Source organism: Coregonus lavaretus, assembly GCF_964263955.1.
Source record: "Coregonus lavaretus genome assembly, chromosome: 29".
In the NCBI taxonomy this organism is placed as follows: Eukaryota; Metazoa; Chordata; class Actinopteri; order Salmoniformes; family Salmonidae; genus Coregonus; species Coregonus lavaretus.
In genome coordinates this window covers 36582766-36599610 of record NC_140016.1, presented here as the reverse complement: position 1 = coordinate 36599610, position 16845 = coordinate 36582766, and the positions used below count along the sequence as shown (strand labels likewise).

The 16845-nt window shown below is 45.1% G+C and overlaps 1 protein-coding gene across 1 annotated transcript in view; it reads left to right on the top strand.

Annotated features, from left to right (window-relative positions):
* LOC311104730 (mediator of RNA polymerase II transcription subunit 12-like) overlaps positions 1 to 15167 on the top strand; it is a 69046-nt gene extending 53879 nt beyond the window's left edge. The window contains exons 35-44 of the mRNA XM_084146624.1: positions 3059 to 3208; positions 3651 to 4016; positions 8988 to 9138; positions 9611 to 9816; positions 10376 to 10450; positions 10675 to 10904; positions 11702 to 11852; positions 12343 to 12567; positions 14342 to 14438; positions 14757 to 15167. Coding sequence (XP_084002750.1) covers positions 3059 to 3208; positions 3651 to 4016; positions 8988 to 9138; positions 9611 to 9816; positions 10376 to 10450; positions 10675 to 10904; positions 11702 to 11852; positions 12343 to 12567; positions 14342 to 14438; positions 14757 to 14794 — 1689 coding nt within the window. The 3' untranslated portion in view covers positions 14795 to 15167. The remainder of the gene's footprint in view (positions 1 to 3058; positions 3209 to 3650; positions 4017 to 8987; positions 9139 to 9610; positions 9817 to 10375; positions 10451 to 10674; positions 10905 to 11701; positions 11853 to 12342; positions 12568 to 14341; positions 14439 to 14756) is intronic.
* The last annotated feature ends 1678 nt before the right edge of the window (positions 15168 to 16845 follow it).

Here is a 16845-nt window from a genome sequence, read left to right as displayed (position 1 = left end):
CAAACCTGCCAAGAGAGGGCCGCCCACCAAAAGTCACGGACCAGGCACGGAGGGCATTATTGAGGCAACAAAGAGACCAAAGATAACCCTGAAGGAGCTGGAAAGCTCCACAGCGGAGATTGGAGTATCTGTCCATAGGACCACTTGAAGCCGTACACTCCACAGAGCTGGGCTTTACGGAAGAGTGGCCAGAAAAAAGCCATTGCTTAAAGAAAAAAATAAGCAAACACATTTGGTGTTTGCCAAAAGGCATGTGGGAGACTCCCCATATGGAAGATGGTACTCTGGTCAGATGAGACTAACATTAAGCTTTTTGGCCATCAAGGAAAATGCTATGTCCGGCGCAAACCCAACACCTCTCATCACCCCGAGAACACCATCCCCACAGTGAAGCATGGTGGTGGCAGCATCATGCTGTGGGGATGTTTTTCATCGGCAGGGACTGGGAAACTGGTCAGAATTGAAGGAATGATGGATGGCGCTGAATACAGGGAAATTCTTAAGGGAAACCTGTTTCAGTCTTCCAGAGATTTGAGACTGGGACGGAGGTTCACCTTCCAGCAAGACAATGACCCTAAGCATACTGCTAAAGCAACACTCGAGTGGTTTAAGGGGAAACATTTAAATGTATTGGAATGGCCTAGTCAAAGCCCAGACCTCAATCCAATTGAGAATCTGTGGTATGACTTAAAGATTGCTGTACACCAGCGGAACCCATCCAACTTGAAGGAGCTGGAGCAGTTTTGCCTTGAAGAATAGGAAGAAATCCCAGTGGCTAGATGTGCCAAGCTTATAGTGGGAAGCTTGTGGAAGGCTACCCAAAGCGTTTGACCCAAGTTAAACAATTTAAAGGCAATGCTACCAAATACTAATTGAGTGTATGTAAACTTCTGACCAACTGGGAATGTGCTGAAAGAAATAAAAGCTGAAATAAATCATTCTCTCTACTATTATTGTGACATTTCACATTCTTAAAATAAAGTGGTGATCCTAACTGACCTAAGACAGGGAATTGTTACTAGGATTAAATGTCAGGAATTGTGAAAAACTGAGTTGAAATGTATTTGGCTAAGGTGTATGTAAACTTCCGCCTTCAACTGTGTACATACACTGCTCAAAAAAATAAAGGGAACACTAAAATAACACATCCTAGATCTGAATGAATGAAATAATCTTATTAAATACTTTTTTCTTTACATAGTTGAATGTGCTGACAACAAAATCACACAAAAATGATCAATGGAAATCAAATGTATCAACCCATGGAGGTCTGGATTTGGAGTCACCCTCAAAATTAAAGTGGAAAACCACATTACAGGCTGATCCAACTTTGATGTAATGTCCTTAAAACAAGTCAAAATGAGGCTCAGTAGTGTGTGTGGCCTCCACGTGCCTGTATGACCTCCCTACAACGCCTGGGCATGCTCCTGATGAAGTGGTGGATGGTCTCCTGAGGGATCTCCTCCCAGACCTGGACTATAGCATCCGCCAACTCCTGGACAGTCTGTGGTGCAACGTGGCGTTGGTGGATGGAGCGAGACATGATGTCCCAGATGTGCTCAATTGGATTCAGGTCTGGGGAACGGGCGGGCCAGTCCATAGCATCAATGCCTTCCTCTTGCAGGAACTGCTGACACACTCCAGCCACATGAGGTCTAGCATTGTCTTGCATTAGGAGGAACCCAGGGCCAACCGCACCAGCATATGGTCTCACAAGGGGTCTGAGGATCTCATCTCGGTACCTAATGGCAGTCAGGCTACCTCTGGCGAGCACATGGAGGGCTGTGCGGCCCCCCAAAGAAATGCCACCCCACACCATGACTGACCCACCGCCAAACCGGTCATGCTGGAGGATGTTGCAGGCAGCAGAACGTTCTCCACGGCGTCTCCAGACTCTGTCACGTCTGTCACATGCTTAGTGTGAACCTGCTTTCATCTGTGAAGAGCACAGGGCGCCAGTGGTGAATTTGCCAATCTTGGTGTTCTCTGGCAAATGCCAAACATCCTGCACGGTGTTGGGCTGTAAGCACAACCCCCACCTGTGGACGTCGGGCCCTCATACCACCCTCATGGAGTCTGTTTCTGACCGTTTGAGCAGACACATGCACATTTGTGCCTGCTGGAGGTCATTTTGCAGGGCTCTGGCAGTGCTCCTCCTTGCTCAATGGCGGAGGTAGCAGTCCTGCTGCTGGGTTGTTGCCATCCTACGGCCTCCTCCACGTCTCCTGATGTACTGGCCTGTCTCCTGGGAGCGCCTCCATGCTTTGGACACTACGCTGACAGACACAGCAAACCTTCTTGCCACAGCTCGCATTGATGTGCCATCCTGGATGAGCAGCACTACCTGAGCCACTTGTGTGGGTTGTAGACTCCGTCTCATGCTACCACTAGAGTGAAAGCACCGCCAGCATTCAAAAGTGACCAAAACATCAGCCAGGAAGCATAGGAACTGAGAAGTGGTCTGTGGTCACCAACTTCAAAACCAGTCCTTTATTGGGGGTGTCTTGCTAATTGCCTATAATTTCCACATGTTGTCTATTCCATTTGCACAACAGCATGTGAAATGTATTGTCAATCAGTGTTGCTTCCTAAGTGGACAGTTTGAATTCACAGAAGTGTGATTGACTTGGAGTTACATTGTGTTGTTTAAGTGTTCCCTTTATTTTTTTGAGCTGTGTGTGTATATATATATATATATATATATCTATGTGTGTGTGTGTGTGTGTGTGTGTGTGTGTGTGTGTGTTACTTATTTTTATATATATATATATATGGGATTGGAAGTGATGCAGACAATTACATTGATGGAAGTTAGTCTATCTGCAATATTAAAGCTGATCTACCCCCCCCAAAAAAAGGCAATGGAAAGGTGTTATGCTCGGTGTTTGCCACAAGAGGTCCCCTCTCGCCTAGAATTCAGTTAGAGTCGAGCAACTGTCAAACAGACACTAGGAAGTATCTCAATTCAATACTATTTGTATCTTTATTTCAAGGTGTTTGGCTCGTTCTCTACTCCGAAAGGTGTCAATAACTCTACTGTTGTGGTGTGTATTTGCAGAAAGAGCTGGGCGACCGGCAGTCGGAGAGCCTGGAGAAGGTGCGGCAGCTGCTCCCTCTGCCCAAGCAGACCCGTGACGTCATCACGTGTGAACCTCAGGGTTCGCTCATCGACACCAAGGGCAACAAGATTGCCGGCTTTGAAAAGGAGGTGAGTACTATGAGCTTTTACCCTTGGAATTGTTGAATGTATTACTGTTTCTCTGTCACAAAGATATTGACTATTTCTAGCCCACATGGTTCTTCATAAACTCTTGTCTTTCAGCTGTTCACTAGGAATGGCTTCAATAACTTCCATAAATAGCAGACCTGGGTTCAAATACTATGTTTATTTCAAATACTTGATTGAGCTTGCCTGGCGTAATGAAACCAATTAAATAGTCCCAAATCTGTAAACCATGCCCATATGGTACTCCAGGCCCCTTCAAATGGTCAAAGTTTATTAGGGAAAACAAATAGTATTTGAACCCAGGTCTGCTAAATACTTATGCATTTAGACCTCTTAATTGTCAGGATCAATTTGGGGCAACACCAGTCTCCAATAATTGTGATCTATACCTATATAAAACCACCTCTCTCTCCTTTTCCATCAGGGCCTCCAGGTGTCGACCAAGCAGAAGATCTCTCCGTGGGACGTGTTCGAGGGCCTCAAGCACTCGGCCCCTCTCTCCTGGGGCTGGTTCGGGACGGTGCGCGTGGACCGTAAGGTCACCAAGTTCGAAGAGCAGCAGCGCTTCCTCCTCTACCACACCCACCTGAAGCCCAAGCCACGCAGCTACTACCTGGAGCCCCTCCCCCTGCCCCCTGAGGAGGAGGAGCCGCCCACGCCCGTGCCCCAGGAGCACGAGAAGAAGATTGTGGAGGCGGTGAAGCCGGAGAAGAGCGTCCCTGCAGTGTCATCCGACTCAACCAAGAAAAAGACCAAGAAGAAGAAGACTCCGTCCACCAGCAAAACTGAGGTGAGGGAGACACACTGGGACAGGTCCTGTCCAGCAAAGCTGAGGTGAGGGAGACACACTGGGACAGGTGCTGTCCAGGAACAACTACTAGCTAGGCCCTATTAGGGCTGTGGCGGTCACAAAATGTAGTCAGCATTGTGATTGTCAAGCAAATAACTGTCGGTCTCACGGTAATTGACCATTAATTAACAAACACATTTAGCATCTCCTGGCTTCCACACATAGCCTACAAGCCACTGATGCAGACCTTTGGAACATCTACATTAGAAAAAATTCTAGTAAATCCATGTAATATAGCCTACACCTTCACAATAAATCCATTATTTCTTTTAGACGGGTCTAAAGAAACATGATATGAAGAAAATGTACTCTATTTCAGAACAACAGAATAGCATACTCTGAGTTGTCCTTATGTTAGGTCGTGATCTGGCTATGCCAAATGGCTGTGGGCTACACTAGTTAATTTAGCAGACAAGATTTGCTTAGAATTCCATGGCATTATTTTATATTATTTTATAGTATGAAGAATACAGTTGAACAAAGCTGAATAAAATAGAAAGGATATTTTCTCCAAATGATTTGAGGGAGTGCGCACATGCGGCTATTCTGTGTTGAGCGGTTAACAAAGAAATAGGTATTCCTATATGCTTAATTTAGAGTTATTAATGTAACTGTAGTTGTTCTACAAACGTTGGCCTATATGTTTAGATTTTTAGTGCCTTCGGGAAGTATTCAGACCCCTTGACTTTTTCCACATTCTGTTACGTTACAGCCTTATTCTGAAATTAATTAAATAAATAAAAATCCTCAGCAATCTACAAACAACAATATCCCATAATGACAAAGCGAAAACAGGTTTTTAGACATTTTTGCAAATCTATAAAAATAACATACCTTATTTACATAAGTATTCAGCCCCTTTGCAATGAGACTCCAAATTGAGCTCAGGTGCATACTGTTTCCATTGATCATCCTTGATGTTTCTACAACTTGATTGGAGTCCACCTGTGGTAAATTCAATTGATTGGACATTATCTGGAAAGGCACACAGCTGTCTATAAGGTCCCACGGTTGACAGTGCATAGCACAAAAGCCAAGCCATGAGGTTGAAGGAATTGTCTGTAGAGCTCCGAGACTGGATTGTGTCGAGGCACAGATCTGGGGAAGGGTACCAAAAAATGTCTGTAGCATTGAAGGTCCCCAAGAACACAGTGGCCTCCTTCATTCTTAAATGGAAGATGTTTGGAACCACCAAGACTCTTCCTAGAGCTGGCCACCCGGCCAAACTGAGCAATCATGGGAGAAGGACTTTGGTCATGGGAGGTGACCAAGAACCTGATGGTCACTCTGACAGAGCTCTAGAGTTCCTCTGTGGAGATGGGAGAACCTTCCAGAAGAACAAACATCTCTGCAGCACTCCACCAATCAGGCCTTTATGGTAGAGTGGCCAGACGGAAGCATCTCCTCAGTAAAAGGCACATGACAGCCCGCTTGGGAGTTTGCCAAAAGGTACCTAAAGATCTCAGACCATGAGAAACAAGATTCTCTGGTCTGATGAAACCACGATTGAACTCTTTGGCCTGAATGCCAAGCGTCACGTCTGGAGGAAACCTGGCACAATCCCTACGGTGAAGCATGGTGGTGGCAGCATCATGCTGTGGGGATGTTTTTCAGTGGCAGAGACTATGAGACTAGTCAGGATCGAGGCAAAGATTAACGGAGCAGAGTACATAGAGATCCTTGATGAAAACCTGCTCAGGACCTCAGACTGGTGCAAAGGTTCACCTTCCAACAGGACAACGACCCTAAGCACACAGCCAAGACAACTCGGGAGTGGCTTCGGGACAAGTCTCTGAATGTCCTTGAGTGTCCCAGCCAGAGCCTGGACTTGAACCCGATCTAAAATCTCTGGAGAGACCTGAAAATAGCTGTGCAGCGACGCTCCCCATCCAACCTGACAGAGCTTGAGAGGATCTTCAGAGAAGAATGGGAGAAACTCCCCAAATACAGGTGTGCCAAGCTTGTAGCATGTTACCCAAGAAGAATCAATGCTGTAATCGCTGTCAAAGGTGCTTCAACAAAGTACTGTGTAAAGAGTCTGAATATTTGTGTAAATGTGACATTTCTAAAAAGCTGTTTTTGCTTTGTCATTATGGGGTATTGTGTTTAGATTGATAAGGGGAAAAAAGCAATGTAATACATTTTTGAATGGGTGTAACGTAACAAAATGTCGAAAAAGTCAAGGGGTCTGAATACCTTCCGAAGGCACTATGTGTGAAATACCTGTCTCGAAGCAGGGGGGAAAATACATTTCATCCAGCAAATGGAGACATTTCCCGTGGTTCATTTTCATGCCAGCCAGGTAGGCTATACTCATTTTTTACATTTGAGTCATTTAGCAGACGCTCTTATCCAGAGCGACTTACAGTTAGTGAGTGCATACATTTTTCATACTCCTGTTGTAAAGATAAGCAATGTGCTTAGTATTAGAACATTTGAGAAGTAATTATAAACTCTGCAAAAAAGAAACGTCCCTTTTACAGGACCTTGTCTTTCAAAGATAATTCGTAAACAATTAATGAACATGCATCTGTGGAAATGTCGTTAAGACACTAACAGCTTACAGACGGTAGGCAATTAAGGTCACAGTTATGAAAACTTAGGACAATAAAGAGGCCTTTCTACTGACTCTGGAAAAACACCAAAAGAAAGATGCCCAGGGTCCCTGCTCATCTGCGTGAACGTGCCTTAGGCATGCTGCAAGGAAGCATGAGGACTGCAGATGTGGCCAGGGCAATAGATTGCAATGTCCGTACTGTGAGACGCCTAAGACAGCCCTACAGCGAGACAGGGCGGACAGCTGATCGTCCTTGCAGTGGCAGACCACGTGTAACAACACCTGCACAGGATCGGTACATCCGAACATCACACCTGCGGGACAGGTACAGGATGGCAACAACAACTGCCCGAGTTACACCAGGAACGCACAATCCCTCCATCAGTGCTCAGACTGTCCGCAATATGCTGAGAGAGGCTGGACTGAGGGCTTGTAGGCCTGTTGTAAGGCAGGTCCTCACCAGACATCACTGGCAACAACGTCGCCTATGGGCACAAACCCACCGTCGCTGGACCTGACAGGACTGGCAAAAAGTGCTCTTCACTGACTAGTCGCGGTTTTGTCTCACCAGGGGTGATGGTCGGATTAGCGTTTATTGTTGAAGGAATGAGCATTACACCAAGGCCTGTACTCTGGAGCGGGATCGATTTGGAGGTGGAGGGTCCTTCATGGTCTGGGGCGGTGTGTCACAGCATCATCGGACTGAGCTTGTTGTCATTGCAGGCAATCTCAACGCTGTGCGTTACAGGGAAGACATCTTCCTCCCTCATGTGGTACCCTTCCTGCAGACTCATCCTGACATGACACTCCAGCATGACAATGCCACCAGCCATACTGCTCGTTCTGTGTTCTGCCATGGCCAGCGAAGAGCCCGGATCTCCATCCCATTGAGCACATCTGGGACCTATTGGATCGGAGGGTGAGGGCTAGGGCCATTCCCCCCAGAAATGTCCAGGAACTTGCAGGTGCCTTGGTGGAAGAGTGGGGTAACATCTCACAGCAAGAACTGGCAAATATGGTGCAGTCCATGAGGAGGAGATGCACTGCAGTACTTAATGCAGCTGGTGGCCACACCAGATACTGACTGTTACTTTTTATTCTGACCCCCCCTTTGTTCGTGGACACATTATTCAATTTATGTTAGTCACATGTCTGTGGAACATGTTCAGTTTATGTCTCAGTTGTTGAATCTTATGTTCATACAAATATTTACATGTTAAGTGTGCTGAAAATAAACGCAGTTGACAGTGAGAGGATGTTTCTTTTTTTGCTGAGTTTAGTAGGCCAAGCCTATAGAAAGCTAATGGGATCCACCACTTTTTAATAGAGGCCATCACTCTGTTTTCTCGGGCAATTGCATAGCCTATAGGGTCCCCGAGTGGCGCAGTGGTCTAAGGCACTGCAGCGCAGTGCTAGCTGTGCCACTAGAGATCCTGGTTCGAATCCAGGATCTCTAGCGACCGGGAGACCCATGGGGCGGCGCACAATTGGCCCAGCGTCGTCCAGGGTAGGGGAGGGAATGGCCGGCAGGGGTGTAGCTCAGTTGGTAGAGCATGGCGTTTGCAACGCCAGGGTTGTGGGTTTGATTCCCATGGGGGGCCAGTATAAAAAATAAATAATGTATGCACTCACTAACTGTAAGTCGCTCTGGATAAGAGCGTCTGCTAAATGACTAAAATGTAAATGTATAGAAATGTTGCGCAACATGAGCTCATGGGCTCTCATTAAGTGTTTGATTCGATTTTCAAATACATTTGCATTGATGTCAGCGTGATTAGAGGGACAATAGAGTGCTGAGTAGCAGCCAGTTAGCATGTTTGGTAGGCTACTAATGACCATCAGCAGCATCAGAGCTTAATCAAGCCTAATTACCGTGACTAAGCGGTCATGTGGAATTTGACTGCCTTCATGACTCGTGACCACCGGTGTGGTGGTAATACGTTCACAGTAACAGCCCTAGGCCCTATACCCTAGGCATTTGTGCAGACCTGAAAGAATTGGATAGGTATCAAGAATGTGGCAAACATTCCACCTAGCCTATCAGAAGGCAAGACTGCGTTACAACCATATTGCCTATACCTGTCCAATCCCTTCAGATCTAGGGGAGAGGTCTTTTTGGATTAGGCTAGTTATGGTAGAAATATAAAAGTACTCATAGATTTATGGACTCTGAAATCACTGAGCACTCATGAGTGTCATCTTGAAGAGGGATTTGAAGGACAACAATGTATGCCTTGTGTAATAATATGCATTCTAAAAGTGCAAAAGCTGGATGATATTGTGGTTGCACATATTACTATTATACAGTATATGTGTAGTATGTCTCATAGAAGGTGTTTGTCCTCTCTCTCCAGGACTATGTGACCCGTTCCCAGGGTGGAGTGTCGTATGGGACGGGTTTGCCCCCAGAGATCCTCATGGGCCAGCAGACTCACCCCTACAGCAGGTTAGGCTACAGCCAGCAGCCCATGGGCATGTACGCACAGAACCAGCCTCTGCCTCCAGGTCAGTGCCAACATTATCATTGTCTAAGACCAGGGTTTTGATTTTAGGATCAGTTCTGCCTTTTAGATCGTAATGAAAACAGTTACATGGGCGGGGGGGGGGGGACCTGATCCTAGGCCAGCACTCCTACTCTGATATTGATGAATATAGGCCCTGTTTTAGTTATTACTAGTTCGTTTTTTACATTACTATCATGGAAAAACACTGGAACCTGTATTCCTCTCATGACTGTTTAAGTGTGGCGTGTTTAGCTTGTGGTCATCACCAACCCTGGTCAATCGACACCATGTTTTGTTACAGCCCAGCACTAAACACCCGATTCCGCTTATCAACCTAAATCTTCAAGACCTTGATTAGCTGAAACAGACTTTAATGCTGGGGTGGAACAAAACCCGGCAACCCCGTAGCTCCCCCCAAGACTGTTGAAGCTTTTTGTAATTTTGACTTAAATTCTCATCCTTTTCCCCTTCAGGGGGCCCTGGTTTGGACACCCCGTACCGACCAGCCCGGAACCCTCAGATGGGCAAGATGATGCCCACGCGGCCCAACTACCCGGGCATGATGCAGGGTGGCATGCCAGGCATGATGGGCATGGAAAAGCAGTATCCGATGGGCTACAAGCCCCAGCCCAACATACCGCAGGGCCAGATCCTGCGCCAGCATCTACAGGTCAGACTGGTGAGTCTGCAGTGACTAGACTCAATTGGAAGGGGACAGTAGTGAGTACAGATGCTATTCTGGACTGGACCTACCTCAGTGAGTCGTTGAGGGGTTTGCTAGATATGTTATTAACATACTCACAGAATAGGACCTTGAACCTGGATTTCACTACGCATGCCATGTTGATACATTTGAGTTGGAAAGGAAAGGGGGATACCTAGTCATTTGCACAACTGAATGCATTCAACCGAAATGTGTCTTCCGCATTTAACCCAACCCCTCTGAATCAGAGAGGTGGGGGGCTGCCTTAATCGACATCCACGTCATCGGCGCCCGGGGAGAAGTTGTTGTTGGGGGTTAACTGCCTTGCTCAAGGGCAGAACGGCAGATGTTTCCACCTTGCCAGCTCGGAGATCCGAACCAGCCCAGCGACCTTTCGGTTACTGGCCCAACACTCTTAACCGTTAAGCTCCCTGCCGCCCGTGAAAATTAAAAAAAGTTTAACTTCAGTTGTAGAAAGTAGCACATTGCTTTTTAAGAACGTTGGAGGATGACCGTTGTCTCTTGTCGTTTTCAGAACCAGAGTATGATTGGACAACAGATGCGACAGATGACGCCCAACCAACAATACAGCTCCATGCAGCAAACTCAGGCAAGTCTTTTAGATGAGACACTTTCGCCAAAATGCCATGTAATTTCTTTCCAGATGTATCTGTAAAACCAGTTTTGTTATACTTCTATTTCCTCCACCACTGAAATTGACCCCATGCATAAACTAGTGTCCTCTATTCCTGATATTCAATATTCTACCCATCTCCCTGCCTATTTGTCCTATTATTTTCATTAACATTCTGATTTCTCTCTCTCCATGTACAGAACATCTCCCCGGGCTATACCACGTACGGCTCCCACATGGGGATGCAGCCGCACCCCTCCCAGGCGGGTGGTGTAGTCCCTCCGTCGTACGGGAACCAGGGTTTCCAGGGCAGCCACCCGGGGGCCAACCCGGCCGTGGTGGACTCCCTGAGGCAGATGGGCCAGAGGCCCAGCGGCTACGTTCACCAGCAGGCACCGGGCTACTCGCACACCATGCAAAACACACAGAGGTGGGCAGGAGGGAAGTCTACTGTCCATTTATCAAGGATATTTTGGCTGCTTTTGGCTCATATTGTGTAGGGCTGTGACGATACCAGTATCGCAATATGAAAACACGAAGCAGAGCAAACTCTTTGGTCCTGGGGCGGCAGGTAGCGTAGCGGTTAAGTGTAGGGCCAGTAACCGAAAGGTTGCTGGTTCGAATCCCTGAGCCGACTAGGTGAAAAATCTGTCAGTGCCCTTGAGCAAAGCACTTAACCATAATTGCTCCTGTAAGTCGCTCTGGATAAGAGCGTCGGCTAAATGACTAAAATGACAATATTAAAACCAGCTCTATGTAAAATATTGTGTGCTATAGCTTGGAAAATGAATAAATGTGACTCTGGAAGACAACATAATGATTTTTGTTTCCAACATTAGGGCTGTTTTCATAAAGAAGTTAAATCCGTTTCGTGTTTTGTTTCCTTGCCACGATACTAACAAGTATCACGATACTGGTATCATCCCTCCCCTAATATTGTGTTCATGGAGTGCCTTTTTTCACTCCTTTTTCTTGCACATATCAAGGCTTTATGTCACATTTAGCATCACTGCCTAGTATCTGGAGACAGCGTTATCCCACCCATGAACTGCACTCTGATTTTCTTTGACGTGAATGCAAACATTTGACAGTGCAGTCACAGAACCCTTTTTTGTTTCATGCTGTAGTAATGAGCAACAGTGACCTTATTCAAGAAAAAGTGGTGTATTTGTGAAACAATGATGATGTACTGGTCCTCTGAACGTGTCTCTCTTCCACCATCTCCAGGTTTCCCCACCAGTCCATCCATCAGGCTCCCGTCATGCAGGGCCTGAGCCACATGGGAGCGCAGGGGGTCCACCCGGGCATGAGACCAAACCAGATGCTGGCCGAGCAGCAACAAGCACAGCAGCAGTACCTCAGACAGCAGGCACTCAGAGTATGCTTTGTCTATTTACTAGGTCTTCTACTAGCAATATCTAACACTACAGACCAACATGGAACAGTGGATTGATTCTATTTTAACTACACATGTACTGCTATTTCCACTCACTGTGCTCTATATCTACACATAATCACTTCCACAATTATTCAATGCTCTATGGTCTAGCACAAGGGTGGACGAACTTTTTTTGTCTCGGGCCACATTGGGATTTCTAAATTCAACAGAGGGCCCGCACATATATCATTTTTTGTATAATTATTTTCAGCGGGCCAGAAAAAGGGAAGTTATTTGAAAAAATATATTTAACCCAAAAGAATCAACCCAAATAACATCCTGTAGGCCGGATTGAATGGGCTCGCGGGACCCGCGGCCTGTAGTTTGCCCACCTGTGCTCTAGCATGACGTACTGAGTGTAAGGATTCCTGTATAGTTGTACTATGGTGTAACCCTGCTCTGTTCGTGGATTTGTCCCTGTCCCCTATAGGCTCAGCAGCAAGCTCAACAGCAACAGCAACAACAGGTTCAACAACAGCAAGTTCAACAACAACAGGTCCAGTCCCAACAAGTTCAGCAGCAGCAACAACAACAACAACAACAACAACAACAACAACAACAGCAGCAGCAGCAGGTAGCGTCGGCCCAGCCCCCCGGTGCCCAGGCTCAGAACCAGGCCCTGGGCATGCAGCCCCTGCCCCCACAGCAGCCCATGGTACGTCCCACTTAGAGGATGATACAGTCAAATTACCCAGGGGCAGTTCCAAAAAGACGGATCAAGTTAGCCAGCTAACTGTCCCAAAATATTCAGAATTAACTTTTTCTTTTCGAGAAATATAGATTTGAAATTAGCATGGTAATTGTAGTCCTCTGTAGCTCAATTGGTAGAGCATGGCGCTTGTAACGCCAGGGTAGTGGGTTCGATCCCCGGGACCACCCATACGTAAAAATGTATGCACACATGACTGTAAGTCGCTTTGGATAAAAGCGTCTGCTAAATGGCATATTATTATTATTATTATTATTATATTATTATATTATTATAATTGACTTGACAACCACCAAACACATTCAAATTTAGCTTTCAAAATGAACCATAAAATGAAGAGAGATCTGATATATGAAAGATGTGTCACTGTTAGCCGGCTAACTTAACTTAAAGATCCTGCTTGCTGGAACACCCCACAAGTCCAAAATCAAACCCTAGCCCTACCAAGCCTAGATCTATGTCCAACTATCACGCTGACCTGAACAGTTTTTTTGCGTCTCTAACTTTTCAGTGAGGATGGTTCAGTTTAAGGTTAGCACACACTGCTTTTGTCCAGCTTGGTTTAGGCAAGGCATGGCTACTATGCCACTCTGGGTTGGCACCAGCCATGTTATCGGATAGAGGTTTGGGTTGGCACGATAGATTGAAAATAGATTTTATTCATACAGTGTACAAAGCATTAGGAGCACCTTCCTAATGTTGAGTTGCAACCCCCCCCCCCCCTCCCTTTTGCCCTCAGAACAGCCTCAATTCGTTGGGGCATGGGTGTTGAAAGCGTTCCACAGGGATGCTGGCCCACGTTTACTCCAATGCTTACAACATTTATCAAGTTGGCTGGATGTCCTTTGGGTGGTGGACAATTCTTGATAAACACGGGGAAAAAACGGTGCGCCCTGGCACCTACTACCATATCCCGTTCAAAGGCACTTAAATCTTTTGTCTTGCCCATTCACCTTCTGAATGGCACAATCCATGTCTCAATCGTCTCAAGGTTTAAAAATACTTCTTTAACTTGTCTCCTCCCCTTCATCTACACTGATTTGAAGTGGATTTAACAAGTGACATCAATAAGGGAAAATTTTGTCATGGAAAGAGCAGGTGTTCTTAATGTTTTGTATACTCAGTGTAGGTAGGGATAAAGTGACTAGGCAACAGGATGGATAATAAACAGTAACATGTGATGAGTCAAAAGAGATTAGTGCAAAAAAGGGTCAATGCACTCTCACACTCAGTGTTTAAGGATAATATGTGTGTTAGTAATATGGAGGAAACTAAGATACTAAAGAGAGCTAGAGGGAACTACTTCCTCGTTGCCAGTTGTGGCCCTCTCGCGGAGTATTGATATCAGAGATTCACTAGTACGAGACGCTCAGGCCGTAGCCAGACAAAGGCATGAATATGAATTTTTATTGCATACATTGTCTGTTTTTGTCTTTCAAAAGTTAAACTCAAGTCAACTATTTTTGGGACGAGTTGCATACGCACAAAGGCCCACATTGTGCGTTTTTGGACGGGCAATCAGTCAATCTTGGATTCTAAATCTCTGTCAGACCTCTCTCTGGCCTCGTAATTATTTTTCTAAATGTTGCTAATGAAAAGGTACAATGAGTCCCAAGTCATGGTCACAGTTAGTTAATTCCTCTCAAATGAAGTATGACATGGCCCTGAGGTTATAGTCTGTCTGTTCAACGACCAAAATGTAATATTGTTTGTGTCTCAGTTCCCACGACAGGGGATGCAGCAGACTCAGATGCAACAGACTCAACAGCAGCAGCAGACCGCAGCACTGGTCAGGCAGCTCCAACAACAACTCTCAAGTAAGAAAGACACTCATCATGTCTATGTACTTTAGTGAGATCTGTTATAGCCTTGTACTAACCCCAGGGTCATGTTCATTAGGCACCAAACAGAAGACAACAGTCTGAAAAAGGGAGGTACTACCTGGATTTGTCCAATAAGAAATGCACGTTTTTGTTTTCTGTTTGGTGCCCTAATGAAACCTCTGATATTGTCAACAGTTCTGACTATCTTATGTTGCATATTGTGCTTTGTAGTCTAAATGTAATCTTATCTTTTCACCATTTCCAGTCATTTTAGGTGTGTTGATAACAAGTGTTTTATTTTATTTTCCCCAGATACACAACCTGGACAGAACACCAACTCATATTACTGATAGTGCTTGTTGTATATTAGTGTGTGTGGAAGAATAGGGAGACCCTGTGTGTGGGAGTGTCCCCAGCCAGCCCGTAGATTGGCAGATGTGTCCAATGCCCAGCAGTCCCCTGTTTTAGAGGTGGAGGCTCTTAGGAGGGAAAGGCTGCTATTGGCCAAGAAGGACAACTAGACAGATGAACCCACAACTTCAGTCTTCATTTCTGAAAATCCAAGGAGGGATTGTGCTGTGAAATATTATGATCATGGAGAATAATGGAAGAGTCTATGTAAAAAAGAAGTACAAGAAATTATAAGATTACAATTTTTTATTTTATTTCAGTTTGTAGAATTTTTCAGTTTAGTGTATTTCTCATTAAAGAATCATGTCAGTTTTTGTCTTGTATTTGTGTTTGGTGCATTCTTTTCATTTGATGAAGAAGATGTCTGAAAAGGGCCAATGTGACAATCAGGCTGTTAATAACCAGGATATTATTAATGATATTGAAAGACTATGAGTCATCATTATTTTCCACTATTGATTGTCCTTAGTATCTTTATTTTTAATTTAATCAGGGTTTGCACAGGTCAGTGATTTTCTGGAATGTCATGGTATTGTATTATATACATTCCGGACGGAAAGTAATAGAGGAATTGATGCAATCATGGTAAATCATAGAATTTTTGGAAATGAGTATTTTTCCTATTCTTTTTCCACATTGCATTTCCCTGTGAGCTTTTGGCCATTGTCATGTAAATTCTGTAAGGTTGAAGGAATGTCATGGAATATTCTAACAGTGAGAAAGAACCCTGTTAGATATACTGTACGTGTCGCTATTCGCCTAAAAATACCAATCCAATCATCAAAAAAAGCAAGATTTATTTTTTCTGCATGCGAGCTGCTGAAAGGTCTTTTGATCCAAAACCATGCCCCCGCCTCAACATCTTTATGACGATACAGACGAATGACGCTTTCATTGGACAGAGCAATACGTGGTTGAGCAGCAAATGTACTATAGGCAATTGCTTCGTCTCAAGTGGCACCCTGGTTCTGGTCAGATGTAGTGCACAATGGGAATAGGGTGCCATTTTGAATGCGCTCTATAACCACTTTCTAACTGGCCATAGGCTACCACCCTAATACCAGAGACGATGGAAACTGAATTGTCATGACCACTGATGTACCCAGTCGATGGGGTAAACTCAGTTGTGCACCTTTTTATTTTGTGAATAGGATTTACTTGGGTCAAAACAGGCTAAACTGATGAAGTAATTCATTTAGAAGAATTCAAATCATTGACGTTTCCATCTTGGCCTTCATCAGAATGGAAAAAAAAGACGGACACAAAGACAGATTTTAGGATACAAGTAGGTGTGTGTGAGTCGACTAACTTTCGACAAGTGAATGCGTTGGTGGACAGCGCCATGGTGCTGAAATGGTTTGAACCCCACAGACAGGGCAGCACCGAGTCTGGGAATACCGCTGGCTAATTAGGGGTTCAAGCAGCGAAGCCCGCCCCAGTATCTGTGCGTTTAGAAATGTAGACGATGAGTATGACGTGTCTCCTCTAACGCCCAGGAAGCTCTGATTCAAAATCCCATTAGACAGCTCTGCAAGCATTATAACGTTGAAACACGTTTGTCACTCACCAAATATGCAGTTTTGCTGAGCAACTATCTTCATTTACTCCCGTTATGGCCGGTATGTACTTCCAAAAAAGGTCAAAATACAAAATGACAAGCAACTGCCTCTTAGGCACTTCTAATGTAAATCACTCATTACTGCCATGCACAGGTCTGAAGTCTATAGCAGTTCATTACATTGGGGATGCCTGAGGCATTTTTCCTGTTGCTTGTACGTTTTTATTTCGTTTATTTTCTTATCTGTAGAAAGTCATGGAAGATTGAATGTATGAATGGGAACCGTGTTTAATATGGGTCGCTAAAGAACTGTCCACTCAAGAAAAGTGCACAGATGTATAGGGGTTCGTTAGTATCAGTATCTTTGCTGCATGTGCTCAGCTGCTGCTGGGACTTCTGGTCCAAATCTACGCCCCCATCTCAACATCTTTA